Source organism: Panthera onca, chromosome D2 (genome assembly GCF_046562875.1).
Source record: "Panthera onca isolate mPanOnc1 chromosome D2, mPanOnc1 haplotype 2, whole genome shotgun sequence".
In the NCBI taxonomy this organism is placed as follows: Eukaryota; Metazoa; Chordata; class Mammalia; order Carnivora; family Felidae; genus Panthera; species Panthera onca.
In genome coordinates, this window is record NC_138349.1 from 42,176,908 (window position 1) to 42,190,770 (window position 13,863).

The 13,863-nt window shown below is 52.1% G+C and overlaps 1 protein-coding gene across 1 annotated transcript in view; it reads left to right on the forward strand.

The window, feature by feature from the left end:
* Nucleotides 1-13,617, forward strand: part of LOC132675375 (anthrax toxin receptor-like) — a 66,332-nt gene extending 52,715 nt beyond the window's left edge. Inside the window, exons 10-18 of the mRNA XM_078434493.2 lie at nt 311-406; nt 1,646-1,715; nt 2,284-2,362; nt 3,968-4,183; nt 5,451-5,486; nt 6,616-6,699; nt 8,135-8,212; nt 9,986-10,348; nt 13,085-13,617. Of these exons, the coding sequence (XP_078290619.2) occupies nt 311-406; nt 1,646-1,715; nt 2,284-2,362; nt 3,968-4,183; nt 5,451-5,486; nt 6,616-6,699; nt 8,135-8,212; nt 9,986-10,213 (887 nt within the window). The 3' untranslated portion in view covers nt 10,214-10,348; nt 13,085-13,617. The remainder of the gene's footprint in view (nt 1-310; nt 407-1,645; nt 1,716-2,283; nt 2,363-3,967; nt 4,184-5,450; nt 5,487-6,615; nt 6,700-8,134; nt 8,213-9,985; nt 10,349-13,084) is intronic.
* The last annotated feature ends 246 nt before the right edge of the window (nt 13,618-13,863 follow it).

Genomic DNA, 13,863 nt, shown 5'->3' on the forward strand with positions numbered 1-13,863 from the left:
TAAGAAACCCAGGGCTGGCATTGCCCCTATGCAGGAGATGAGGCTGAATGCCTTAATGGGCTCCAAAGATCAAGGGTGGAGGTGAGGGGACCCTGAGTGCTCAAGCCCCCTCAGCACTCATAGTGGACCCTCAGTGAAATCAGGTGAGGATCTGACCACACGGGTCACACATCTTGGTTTTGACGTAGTTGCTTCCTTATGAGGAGTCCTTGGAAATGCAGTTTTTGGGTGACCTGCTATTAGTAGCCAATCAGAGGAAAGACAGCCCTCATCCCTCCCTCACACAGATCTTTGGATATTGACTTTGCAGAAGAATATGATATGAGATTTTATGATACTGACTTACATCAACACACGATGGATGAAATTGTTTGCAGATATAAGTTGGATGTCGACAATATCCTCCGTAAGTAGCCACCTTGGTGCCTCTAAGTGACAAACTCCCTACAGTAGGCTGCCTTCCCCTCAGCCCACCAGGCCTTTAAAGCCCTTGCTGGCCATTCACTGTTGGTCCTGTGAGGATAGATCAGCATGGACAAGTAGAAGGAGAGACCTGGCTGGGAAGCCTGGTGACCTATACCTCAAAGCTGGGAAGTCATCAACCACAAGAGCCTCTCCTAGCAGGGCTTTAACCCTTGCCAGGAATGGCTGTGGTGTGCTGGGTGTGCCCCAGAGCTGTATTCCCCCTCCCTTGGCTCAGCTCTCACTGGCCTTGAGAGACAAGGACCCGAATCCATTGAGTCTGCTGGCGAGAAACACAGGCAGCCCTGGGCCAGGTGCACTGGGAGCTTCACAGGAGAATGTGTGCATCTGGGATTGACACAGGATGCCAGCTTCCAGGCCCAGGCCCAGGCCCAGGAATCCTGGCACAGGCACACATTACTTGTCTGACCTTGACCAAATGAGGGTTCTATTCTCAGCTTCTTTTTCCTCTACTGCAAGAGGAAGTCAATATGACAGTCGAGCTAAACCACATCCCCTATGTAAGCCTATAATGTAAGGAAATACTCAGGCATCAGGTATTCCTCCATGATGGGTGAGTGGCCAGTAGAAGCACATGTTGGGTACGTAGATGTGCCCTCACGCTGAGATGGGTGTGATCCTCCCCAGAGAGCAGGGTGGTACAGTAGGACTATCTCCCGCTGAGCCTCCCCAGTGCATTCATTGGACCTGATGAGATTGTGTGCCGTGATGTCTTACTGCAGGGCCATCTGGTAAATCCAGAGCTACCTCCAGACATCACAACATTACACAGTAAATGTTTCAGTCCCTTAAGAGAAATGGTGTCTCTTAGGGACAGGACAGGCCCCACATTCCTAAGCAGCTGTCCCTTCCCCTCTATTCGCTGTGCCTTCTGTTGTTTATTGTGGTCTAAAGAAGTGTCCCTCTCAACATTTATTTTGTTCTTTGTTATTTCATTGTCTCCCTCCCATCCCTCAAATGTAGGGCCCTTGAGAGCAGGGACTCAACCTTTTCCATTCCAACCAGGCATTGCACAGGGCCTGGTGCATGGCAGGGGCTCAGAGGAAGGCAGCAAAGAGAAGCTGGCATCTGCCAGTGTTAGTCTGCTTGCCAGGGGCCAGCTGAGGGGAGATGGATGGATGGACATGCTCCTTGACATTATTCTCTTGTGGTTTTCTCCTAGATAAAAAACCTCTACTTAAGGATGATGAATCTTTAGCTTGCCCAGGACATATATTTAAGGAGCCTGGACAGTAAGTACCTCAGGTCAGGGACCAGTGGGCAGTTTTTGTCACCATGTGCTATACAGAATGTGGGATGCTACTTCTGCTGTGACACTACATGTCTGTTTCAGAGGGCTCAGGGCATCCTTCATAACTACTCTTATTGGTCCTCCCCTGAGATGCTCAGGGTTCTGCTGTGGCCCAGTCTCTGCTGAGGAGGGCAGAATATGAGAACTGATGTTCCCAAGGGTGGTGCCTTTGCTACATGCAGCCTATCAGGGCTAAGCCAAAACTTTGTAAATAGAGAAGAGTCAGGATGGTGATACCAAGCCGACCTCCTTGGAAACTTAGCCTATGGCCATGATGGCATCTGACCCATGCAGGGTTCCTCATGCCTGGTCAGCCTTCACTGCAGAGGTTGACCTTGTAGGGCTTGGGATGAGCCCCCTCTTATCCATGCTGTGTGCTCAATGATGGATCAAAAGCCTGCTTATCAGAGTCTTTACAATGAGGACAGCTGTAGGCTGTGGTTTGAGCCAAGTGCAAGAACAAAACGTCTGCAGGGTAGTACACACGACATGACCTTTCTGTGCTTTAGGGTGGTCATCGTTCAATACAGCCTGAACAATGGTGTCACCTTCATTGAGGAGAGCATGAAAGTAACCAGCCTGAATTGTGTGAGTGCCACAGTGGGGCGGCATCCTCCATCCTGGGACTGTCAAGAGCACTGGCATTGGAGGAGAAGATAGTTGGCGGGGGGGAGGGGGGGCACGGAAAGAGGACACATGCTGGAGGGCCTGAGAAAGTAGCTTATGCAGACAGGCAGCTGGGACAACTTCTCACAGCCAGCTTGGGGCCCTCAGCCCTTCATCGGCAAACCATCCGCACATCAGGCTTGTGAGGTGCCCTGGGAGTGCTTCCACAAGAGCACCTGCCATGTAGCTTCCTGTCTAGCAGGTGCTACAGAACCTCTGCTGTCTCTCTCTGGGAACCAGGCGTCCCTGAAGGCAAAGGAAAGGGAACGGTTAGAGCTCTAAGCAGAGTCCAGAAATGGTGCTGGGGCTCTGCCACCCCGCCTCGCCCCTTGCCACCTCTGCTGGCCCAAGAATAGTGGTGGGGAGCTCGGGGCTCCATCCTGCATTCCAGCTGGGCAAGTGGGAGAGGCTTGGAGGCAAGTGTTAGGAGCCCGAGTCCAGGACCTCTGGGTCAGTGGGGTGCTCCAAACCTGGGCCCCAGACACAGGGGATCTGGAGGGCGGGACCCACTGTGGCCCTGTGCAATCAGGGTGTTTCAGCAGCTGCTGACACAGATGAACCCACACACGCCCATCACTGCCCGCAAGCCCAAGCCCGCTTGAGGAACACCCCTGTCATTTTGCAGAGGGCATCAGCCTCCCCTCTGCCTCTGCTGCTTTCTTGTGCTCCTCAGCCATCCGTCTCCGCTAACTCTCTGACCTCTGCTGGACCTTGCTCTCCGGCACTTGGTGGGAAGCTGCCAGGGCTGTGGGGAGGGCCTGGGACTCAGCTCAGGGACGGGCACGTGGGAAAGAGGGTGCTGCTCCCAGGTGCCCACTTCTCGGAGCTCCACGTCACCCGGACACCTGGGGCGGGGCAGCATGACATGGGCGACAGAGCACGTTAGGCACAGGAAGAGGGCTGCCTGGGAGGAGCGATGCCCGTGCCTGATTGCCACCAGCCTAGTGTCCAGTCCCAGCTGGGAGGGTTCCAGCAGCACAGACAGTCCTCCGACTGTGTGTTCACTTGTGTCAGGACAGGCACTCACCGACCAGCAGACCACACTCAGCCATTTGTCCCTCAGGAGCCTGACAGGCCGCCCTCAGCAGGCACATTTAGGAAAGAACTCAGGAGGAGCCTGAGTTCATGGGCCCCCACCCTGCTTCCCCCTCCTGGGCACAGACTCTGTCCCCTGTAGCTCCCCTGCATCAGGGAAAGCCGAGCATTTGGTTTAGGGCAGGACTGCACCGCGTGCGGCTGAGGCGTGCAGTGAGGGCTGGCATGTCACACATGGGGATTCCGGTCCTTGTCAGGGCTCTGGGCCAGAGCCTCGGAACGAAGCCAGTGGTGGGCTCTGTGGCCCAGGGCTCCGCAGCAGCTCTTTGAGTGCAGTCTTGTCCTCCAGGCCTTCAGTGCTCCCTGGAGGTGGGGAAATCTGAGGTGAGTGGGAACAGGCGATGTGCAGGTGTAGTGTAAGGTGCTGGGGGGAGGCACCCAGTGAGGGCCATCCAGACCCACCCAGGACTCTGACTTTTGTGCTTTTTTCAGGCCAATACATCGGAGCCCACAGATGCCCCAAAGGAGGAGACTTCAGTCCCCACAGTTGGCACACAGAAGACAACAGTGCCCACAGTTGTCACACAGGAGGCACCAGCACCCATGGTTGTCACAGAAAAGCCTACCCTTGACTACCTATTCCCATTGTTCGTCCCAACCCTGATCATTATCGTGGTGGTGATCTGCTGTCTCTGTTGCTGCAGGAAGGTGAGTGACCCCTGTGAGTGATCCACACGGCCCTATGACACAAACTGTCCCCAGGCCACAAGGTAACCAAGCCCCACTCACCCCATGATCCTGCCAGTGGGCAGGTTCCCAGCAGCTCCCAGTTCATCACATGAGCAAACACAGGCACAGACTGTGTCTACCATTCCTGGGCAGAGACTCAGCTTGCATCTCAGGGACCCCCTGCTTCATGCTTGTTTCCAGAAGTGGCCTATGAGTTGCCCTGTCCTCTGGGGAGAAGTCACCCCAGTACCTAGTGACAAGGGAGGCATCACAGCAGCCAGGCTTCTGGAGAACTCAGGGAGACCAAGCACCAGAAGAGGCCTCTGATGCTGAGAGAGGAAAGCGGGTCCCATAGGAGGCACTGGGGCCCACAAAAGAGAATCTGCTGGAAGGGATGATTCCTAGCCTCTGGGGCAACTGAGCCTTGGAAACCAGTACAGATTTCTGCACACAACCAGTGCATCCCTCCTTCCTTCCTCAGTCATTACTAAGGGCCAGGACATGATGGGCCCCATACTTGGCACACAGGGATGGGAAAGGAGCTGCCACCATCTTGCACACAGGAGCTCACAGTCTGGTGTCTGCTCTGGTATTGGTACCTGGGGGTGGCGGGTAAAATGTCAGCCTCATAGGCTGTGGCATCAGGGCCCTAGCAAAGGAGAGACACTGGCCTCCGGGGAGGGAGAAGGGCAGACGTACTGGCTGCTGGGTTTGCAAGGACCCGGGACAGAGCTGGGTGAAGGAAGAGGAAACCACAGAGGTGGGAAAGGACAGAGCAAAGCAGCAAGACAGAAGCAGGCCAGGTTGCTGTGGAGGGGGAGCTGTGAGGACAGAAAGCGGGAGTGGGGGCTGTCAGCACAGAGTGGGGACTAGGGAAGGCTGCGGGCTGTGGGAGGTGAGGGGAGAGGAGGAAGGGAATTGGATGTGTTCTCTTGTCTTCATGTCATGGAAGGGCTCCTAATGAAAACTACTGCGTGGACACCTCCGCCAGGGACCAGGCACCCTAGTCTGGCTGTCTCCCTGTCCACCGCCAGGGAGGTCCGATATCCCTTTGATAACCCAGGAGCCTGAGCCTCGGGATGCTGGAGCCGGTTGGCCACATCCCATAGACAGTGGGCTCGCAGACTGACACCCAAAGCCCACGTTCTGTCCCACTGCTGCTGAGTAGGGTCCCCTTCTGTCTGCATGGCCGAGCCAGTGCCCTCATGCTCCTCCAGCCTATGTTCATGTCTCTTTAACATTCTAGCCCTGCAAGGAGCTACCAGTACAGAAGATAGTAATGGTAAGTCCTGATTTTTGTCCTCATGTCAGCGTGCCCAGTGCCCACACAGACCTTCACAAAAGGGAACCACACAGACCTTCACAAAACCTGCCTGTGGGACATTTCTACCCCCTGCCCCACTGCCTGCCACCTACCTGGGCAGAGAGAGCTGGCCGAAAAAAGAGGGTGATGGAGCGGCAGGGAGGGGCCTCAGGAGGCCTTAGGACTCAAAACACCTTTCCCAAGTGTGCGCCACAGCCGGATCCAGGGCCTTTGCCACCAAATTAGTAACTTGAGATAACCTGTTTCAGCAAGTGCTGTGATCCTCATTGAAATATTAGTGGCTTTTTAAATTTTTATCAATTTCCAAAGGACTATTTATAGTACACAGGTGAACTTTCAGAAAAGGAGCCTTCGATTTCAGAACTTGGTCCCTGCCCAGGCTCTGATGTATGTTGGGCTGCATTTTGTTGATCTCCATCCCTGTCACCCGCCAGGGCAACAGGCTTGGCCACAATTATATTTTAGTGACTACAGGCTGGGGAGGTTGGAGGAGAGTGTGTTACTTGGCATTGAGCTGTGAGGCAGGCCCGGCCCAGATGAGCACAAAGAGCCAGGGCCGGTGAGCTGTCTGTGGATCCTCAGGGTAGAAGCCTAAAAGAGATCCAGAGGAAGTAGTTATAGCAGGACACTATGTCAGAGGAAGGGGACCGGGCCTGGGTTTGGGTAGGAAAAAGACCCCACTGGCCAGCGCTGTACTGACTGATGGCACTGTTGCCTGAGGAGGCTGCATCTGCCAGGGGCAAATGAATGCAGCCTGGGCCCCTGCAAATGCTCCCACCCTGACAGCCCTCCTGTCCACTGCACAGCCCTAAGACCAGGGTTTTCCACCAAAGGCAGACCCCGGGACCAAAGGGACAGGAGAGACTTTGTCAGCCTTTGGGGAAAAGGTCATATTTACAAATAAATTGCATTTCCTGGTTTTTACCATGTGGGACACTGACATAGTGTAGGATGCTACTGATGTGTCCTTAAAATCTCCCAATGCACCATTGCTGAGTGGCCACTAAGAGGTGCGGGAGCAACAGATGTTATATGTCTGCACCAGAAGCTCCCAGACAAAACAGCAAAATGTGCTTTCTCTTCCTAGAAGCCAGAGACATGTATACAGACACGTACCCCGGTGATTGTCCCTTCTTGTATGTACCAGGAAGACACTATAAGACGGATAGAGGTGAGAAGGGCCTTTAGGTGGGGCTGAGGGACAAGGGAGGGCAGCCAGTCCATGCCCCCACATGAACCATGGCTTGGGTGGAGATGAACTTTGTGGGCACTACATCGATTGCTGGGCACCAGAGAAAATGCCGAGGCCATCCCAATCCTGGGCCCCAGGAGAGGGCAAAGAGTGTGAGGTCTCCTGCCATCACCAACACCACTTGGAGCCCGGCACCAGGCTTGGAAGGGGCCCAGGTCTGCAGATGTTGGTGGCTGGCCACAGCCCACCAGTCCCAGGCTGTCTGAGGTTGTCAGCAGCACCAACAATGGCTTCCATTTTTGTGGCCAGCAGGCAGAGGAGTAAAACACAAGCTCAATCACAGTCTCCCACAGGTCAGAAAAAGAATCATTTAAGGAAAATTCTGAGCAAAGTTTGTTCCATGAGTCAGCTCAGCAGAGTGAGGGACTAAGCTAACTACGTTGTCCTTGGACACACTGACATGGGGACAAGGGCCTCAAGGAGGAGGAGGCTGTGAGGAAACATCCTCACAGAAAGTGCTAGGGCCGCACCCTGGTAGGGAGCTCCCATCCCTGCAGGGAGGCATGAAGACAGGGTGGGGAGGCCCCAGGCAGTCCTGGCTGAGGAAGGAAGAACCCAATATTCTTCCTTTATGGGCTGTGCCCTCCTCCTGGTCCTGCATCTGTGGTGATGCACCTGTTGGAACCATTCTGCCAGGGCCCGGGCACGTTAGTCTAGTCCGGCTGTCTCCCTGTTGACCCTGCAAGGAGCCCCAGATGGCAACATGACAGCCTGCAGACAGTCAGCCTGGGGGCTCAAAGAAGCCAAACCGCCTCCAGACAGGGCAAAGGTCATGGCCTGGGGCTTATTCCTGCTCACAAGGCACAGCCCCACCTGCCCCCTCAGTAGGGCCCAGAGAGGCCTGAACTGCAGGTCCTGAAGTCGGGAGGCCACCTGCCCCTGGGTCCAGGGCCTCTCACTGGTGTCCTCCCCTCCTCTCTCCGGAGCAGCCCCGGAATCAGCCCTCGTCCCCACCTGCTCCTGGTGTGCCCCAGTGCAGGCCCTTGTCCCCTTCTCCCAGCTCCTGCCCAGCTCCCTGATGCCCACATCACGTTCCCCTGCAAGACCTCTCCTTGTGACCCTGCATGTCCCCCACCTTGGACCCTTCCTCTCAAAGTAGCCCCTGCCTTCTCCTCCTACACCAGAAATACAGACTCATTTCGGGTTCCAAAACAATCTGTGACCTACACTGACACTGCCTGCCCTGAAACACACAAGGCCACCAGGCCCCTGCCCCAGGTGGAGACTACAGGGCGGCCTCGGTGTGTTCCTGGGGACAGAGCCCTCTGGAGCCATCTCAGGCAGAGGGGTCTCTACCCCTCTGGAGGTGACGGCCAGGCCCTGGAGCTTCCTCACAGCTACATCTGCTTTTCAGGGCAAACTGGACACCTTGTGTGACTTTGTGCAAAGCTGCAACCAGATCCCATTGATGTGGTGTCAGCCCAGGAACGCGGTAAGCAGGGGCACAGGGATGTTCCCTGGGCAGGCGCCCTTTTCTCTTTGCCCTTGGCAGCTGAGCTCAGGGACTATGGGTCAGAGAGCCCTGTCCAGGCATCTTCCGGGAGGATGCCCCAGACGAGGAGACGCGGTGCTCATGAGCCTCCCGTGTGGATTCTGGGTGGGGCGCCTGCATTTCCTTGCTGGTCCCCATCAGAAGGACAAGAAGCTTTCTTGGGGAGAGTGTTACCCAGTGCCTCCAAACTTAAGTGAAAGAAGCTGGAGAAGGAGGCAGGCCAGCAAGTTCTCCTGACCCTCAACCATCATCCCTCCCCACCGAGCTCCCCAACCTGTATCTGCTGGATCCACACCCTCATCCTCTGAGACTCTCCTGGGCGGCTCCCTCATGTGCCAGGAATGCTGGAGGAATGGTGACACCCCCATGTTGTTGACCAACATTGCGTGCTTTTGCCAGCTAGTAGAGTCCCTCCACGTGCCACTGCCTGTGACAGTGGGGAGAAGCCTGCATGTTACAGGTGTTCCCCTTGGAATTTAATAGTTGTGATGGCTAATTGTTACAGAGCTCCTCCTATGCCAGCTGCCAGTCTAAGAACTTTCCATAATTTCACATTCAATCCTGCCAGTAACTGTACGTGCAGGTACTAATATGCCACTTTTTCCAAGGGGAACTAAGGCACAGAGAAATCAAGCAACTTGCCCCAGGTCACAGAACCTGGGAGTGGCAGAGCTAGACTTGAACCCCAGGGCCTGCCACCACCCTTCTCACTGCCCTGCCCCCCCCCCCCCATCAGGTCAGCACTCATGAAACCATAATGGTTTCCCCAAAATCAATGCAGGGCTCAGAATTAGGGCCCATGAATAGCATGCTCCTGGCTTGCCTGGGAATCATGTGCCTAAGTTTCCCCATGATCAGAACCTCGGACTGGGCCAGGTGCCTGGAGGACGTGGTGTCCCCAGTATCTATAGTGCGGGCTGCATTAGTCATTTGCTTGGTTCAGGCAAGCATGACTGTCCCTGGTGGCCAGGTGAGCATTAGGAGTCCTGGGCATGCCTGGGAGTGGGGACCCTGCTGAGGAGACACACTGGATGTGTGCTAACACACATCCAGGCTTGCCTGGGAATCATTCCCTGGGCTTCCCCATGATCAGACCCTTTTCAAAGACTGGGCCCAGTGCCTAGAGAATGTTGTGGTCCCCAGTATCTGTAGTGAGGCCTGCCCTGGTCACATTCAATGAATACTCACTGTCTGGCTGGGCAGATGGACCTTCAGAATGCTGAGCAGTATCATTCTCTTCCCACACCAAGAGACCGATGGGTTCTGCTGCCATCTTCCCATCACCCATGGGAAGGTACCCCTACACTCCCTGACTTTGGGGGACCTGGATCCTGGCCTGAGGGCTGAGATGAAGGCTTATCCCTTCATCACATACTCCCACAGAAAGCCTGGGAAACACTGGAGCTGCAAGGCCTCCTTGCTTCCCAGGCCCCCAGTCCAACAAGGAACATCAAGTCCAATACCAGAGGGAAAGGGTGTTCTGAGTCAGAAAACCTGGGGTGGCTGGGGGACACAGGGAAGACTTCCAACAGCTGAACAGAGTCTTAAAATAGCAGCCCAGCCTGGAAACCAGCACCCAAGAGAGGAAGGGCATCAAGAAAGGCCTACTGTGTTGGTCCAAAGGGTTTAAATCCCTGAGCCAAAGACACCAAAGCCTTCTGGTCCTAATTCCAGTGGCTTCCCAGTGACCTTCTCTCTCTTCTTTTCCTACAGGGGAAGTATATCATCTTCAACTTCGTGAATCCCCTCTGCGGGCAGTTGCCCTATAGCCCAAACATTTGCCTTCCACCCAGCCAGGAGTGCTTTCCTCTCAACAGCTGCTGCTCACAATGCCAACACCCCTGCTTCATATGCTCCCAGCCACCCTCCAGGATGCTGTCACTGCTCCCTCCTCCTGCCCATGCACTCTCCAGAACTACTTTGTCACTCCCACCCCCATAACCCAGCCTCTAAAGTCCCCAAGACCCAAGACTGTTAAGAGCTCTTTATGTACCAAATTGGATATATATATATTGAGTCTTGGTTTACGATCAAAGGAGTTGGAATTGTGGCTGATCAACAAGAATTTGTTGCCTGGTAAGCACTGTTTCTCTGTATGTGACGTATCTATACTGCTCCTGCCAGGAGAAAGCACCCTGTTGTTCTGTGGATGCAGACGTTGATGCGCCCGAGTCCCCACAGCCCACTCTTTATCTGTCATGTGGAGATTTAGCCAAATTCTGTTCTTTGAGGAAAACCCATAGTGTCTCTGAAATGTGAATATGCCCTGTGTCAACCAGTCATTGGCTATTATTTAATATTTGGGGCAAGTTACTTAATCTCTCTGTGTTTCAATTACCTCATTGAAAAGATGGAGATAATGGTGTCTTCTCTACAGGATGGCCTTTAGGGTGATGGTGTGCACTGCAGTGTGCCTAGCACAGGGCCAGGTCCCTACTAAAGACTCAGATGTCCAGTAGCTAATGTCTTTGTTTTTTGTTTTAGGAGTGGACAGAAAGATGAGCTCAGAGACATCAAGAAATATCTGGTGAGGTCAGGGCAGTCAGAATGGAGACCATGCCTGAGCCTTTCAGCTCTGGCCACCAGGGCATGGGGTTGGTATACCCCCAGGTCCACCACGCACATAACCTCCAAAACACCAGTGGGAAAAGCCATGGTATTTACTACCTCCTTCAAAAATGTTAGTTCCTTTTCCATACCCTTAATATTTCTCATGATACAAAGGAGAACCGTGGTGCCCACTTTCCTGAGCTTTCAAATCTGCTTCCCTCCTGACAGAGGCAGACTTCCCAGTTGTTCAAACCCTTTCTCATTAAGTCTGTGTTGACCTGATCAAAGTTTTTCTTCTACACTAACATGTTTGAAAACCATCCATATATAAGGCCCCATTTTTAAAATTCCAGAACATGGGAGTGACGTTATAGCATTTCCCTGGACCATGGTGTCTGAAAAGGGCAGGAGAAATTACTACATTCTGACCTCACCACCCCTCTCCCAGGCTGTCATTGCACTACAGTGAAAGGGTTCCCTCCGGCCTATGGTTTCTCCGGGGGGGGGGGGGGGGAGGGGGAGAGGGGAGAGACTAAGGTGGACATCTAGCCTTTCCCACCTTTATGGGACACTCCCAGAAAACCTACTCTGGTCTCCCTAACCAGAATCACAGGTGTAAGCTGTAGGGATTGAGTGTGGAATTTGATTTGGATGGAATAGATAGGAAGGTCTCATAGCAACCAGTGTTCAGAAATTGGCAGATTGTGTTCCCCCTCTTGGTGATCCCGGAGTACAGATACTAGCAAGTAGTTCTCAAGGAGAACCAAGACAATGGTCCCATCTAGTCAAGGAAACTTAGGGCAGTTCTGCCTGTTTCAGGCCTCCAGCCAACAAGCCATGCAGCCCTTACAGCCTGTTGTAGCCCTTCACCCAGGCAGGGAAGCAAATTTCTACCCCCATCTACGAGTGAATATGGCCTCCAGTTCACAGTCAGGAAGCCTAACCAGAATACCTGAAAGCTGCATAGCTCATCTTATTGCACTGCTTACAGTGGCATCCAAGCAAAGAATGCATCCGGCAACTCTTCCCAACTGCAGAACCAAAGTGGTGGCCCTATCTGGCCAGAGAACTTCGTGGGCAGTTCTGCCTGATTTTTGTCTATAACCAATGAAGCATCTTGGAGTCTGTTCTGCTGTCCTGCCTAGAGAGGGAAATGGGTTCATGGCCCCACATGCTACTGAGTAGAGCACTAGGCAGTCTGACCAGAGAACTTGGGCAACTACAGAGCCCATTCTACAACCACACTGGTGCATGGAATCAAGAAAACAGTGCTATCCGACTGTTCCCAGCCAGTATCACTCCACTGACCTCAGGGCTTGGACAGTGGCCTCACTCAAATAGAAAGCCTGATAGCAAGCCCCACTTACTCAAATACACTGTCTACTGACCCTTCCAGAACCTCAAGCTGAGCTGACTTGTGAAGAACTGTGTCTGCCGGAGCAAACTTGTAAAGTCAGCACTAAGAGACTGTTTAGTCAAATGTGTACATACCAACACAATGAATCTGAAAATCACAATCAGGTAAACATGACACAGTGAGTACAAACTAATAAAGTTCCAGTAACTGACTTTAAAGAGATGGAGATATATGAACTTTATGGCAGAGAATTCAGAATAATCATTTTGAAGAACTTTAGTGAACTACATGAACACACAGGCACAAAACTAAACAAAATTAGGAAAAACAATACATGAACAAAATGAGAAGATCAGCAAGGAAATCGAAACATTGTGAAAAGAAAGCCTTACCGAGATGGAGTCAGAAGGCCAACATGGAATCTACCACAAAAACCAAGAGCACACTTTACACACTGTATGTTAGACAATTTGACAATAAATTGTACTAAAAAATTTAAAAAAAAAATTTTTTAATTAAAAAGGCCAACAGGGGGAGCTCTCAGGCCCTACCTCTCTTCCTCAATTTCAGACTCCACAGGAAGAGACCAAACCCCTCAAGTCCACAACTACTTTACTATGCTGACAGGAGGAAGAAAGGTTTTCCTCCTTCCCCAGCAACAGCCCTGCCAATGAGAGACTGTCTCAACTCAGCCAATGGAAACTCACTATACTTCAGATTCCCAGTTTACTCCAGTGACTTTTTTTTTTTTTATAACAGCCCTCCAAACTTCCCTTTTCCTCTGTTTAAAGAGCAGTCCTCTCCTTTGTTCTCAGGATTTGCCTGTGGTTTTGCAGTAGCTTGCCTGTTCCAAATTGCAGTTCTCTGCTATTCCTGGTAAAATAACTGACAGTTTTATTTCTAAGGTTAACAATAATTGGTGATCAGAAGTGGGATCTAGAGAAGACCCCCAACAATTCCAAGGCTGGTGAGCAAACAGATGGTGGTACCCCCAGAGCTAATTGGACTCACTGCTTTCTTGCCAACCCTGGAGTTTGAGGGTAAGTTTTCTCCTGGATTTTGTGCTCCACTCTCTGTGTATGAGTTCTCCTGGCTTTATTCAGAATCTGTTTTCAGGCCTTGTCCTTTCTGTGAGTATAGCCTTTGGCCTGACACGTTTTTGGAAATGGACTATTGCTATTGAACTGTACTGGCCTTTGGTCTGATTCCTTTGGGAACTAGCCCATTCCTATTGAAACTGCACCATTTAGAAATTGTTCTTTTTGCTCTAGATTAACAACAACAACAACAACAACAACAAACCCTCCAAGAATGGGATCCCAGTCATCAAAATGCTTTGAGACTTTCCCCACCACCACTGGGACTTTAGATTTAAAATCTGTGGTGCCTCCTCATGCACATTTATAACTAAGTGGACCAACTTAACCAAAAGTAATTTAGAACTGCATTGACCACTGTGGGGAATTTTCAGTCTCCCACACTTGTTTTTTTCAAAATTAAATTAGAAAGTCATGGCTTCGGCTAACAAAAACAAATGAAAACAAACAAGCAAATTGAATGGGATGTCTGTTTTAACTGGTATCTTGAAACTTCCAAACATTTTCAGGATTCTAAGTTTGCCTCTGTCTTTTTGGGGGGTGTTTTAATTCATTTACTCCTAATCAAAAATTCATTTTGATACATA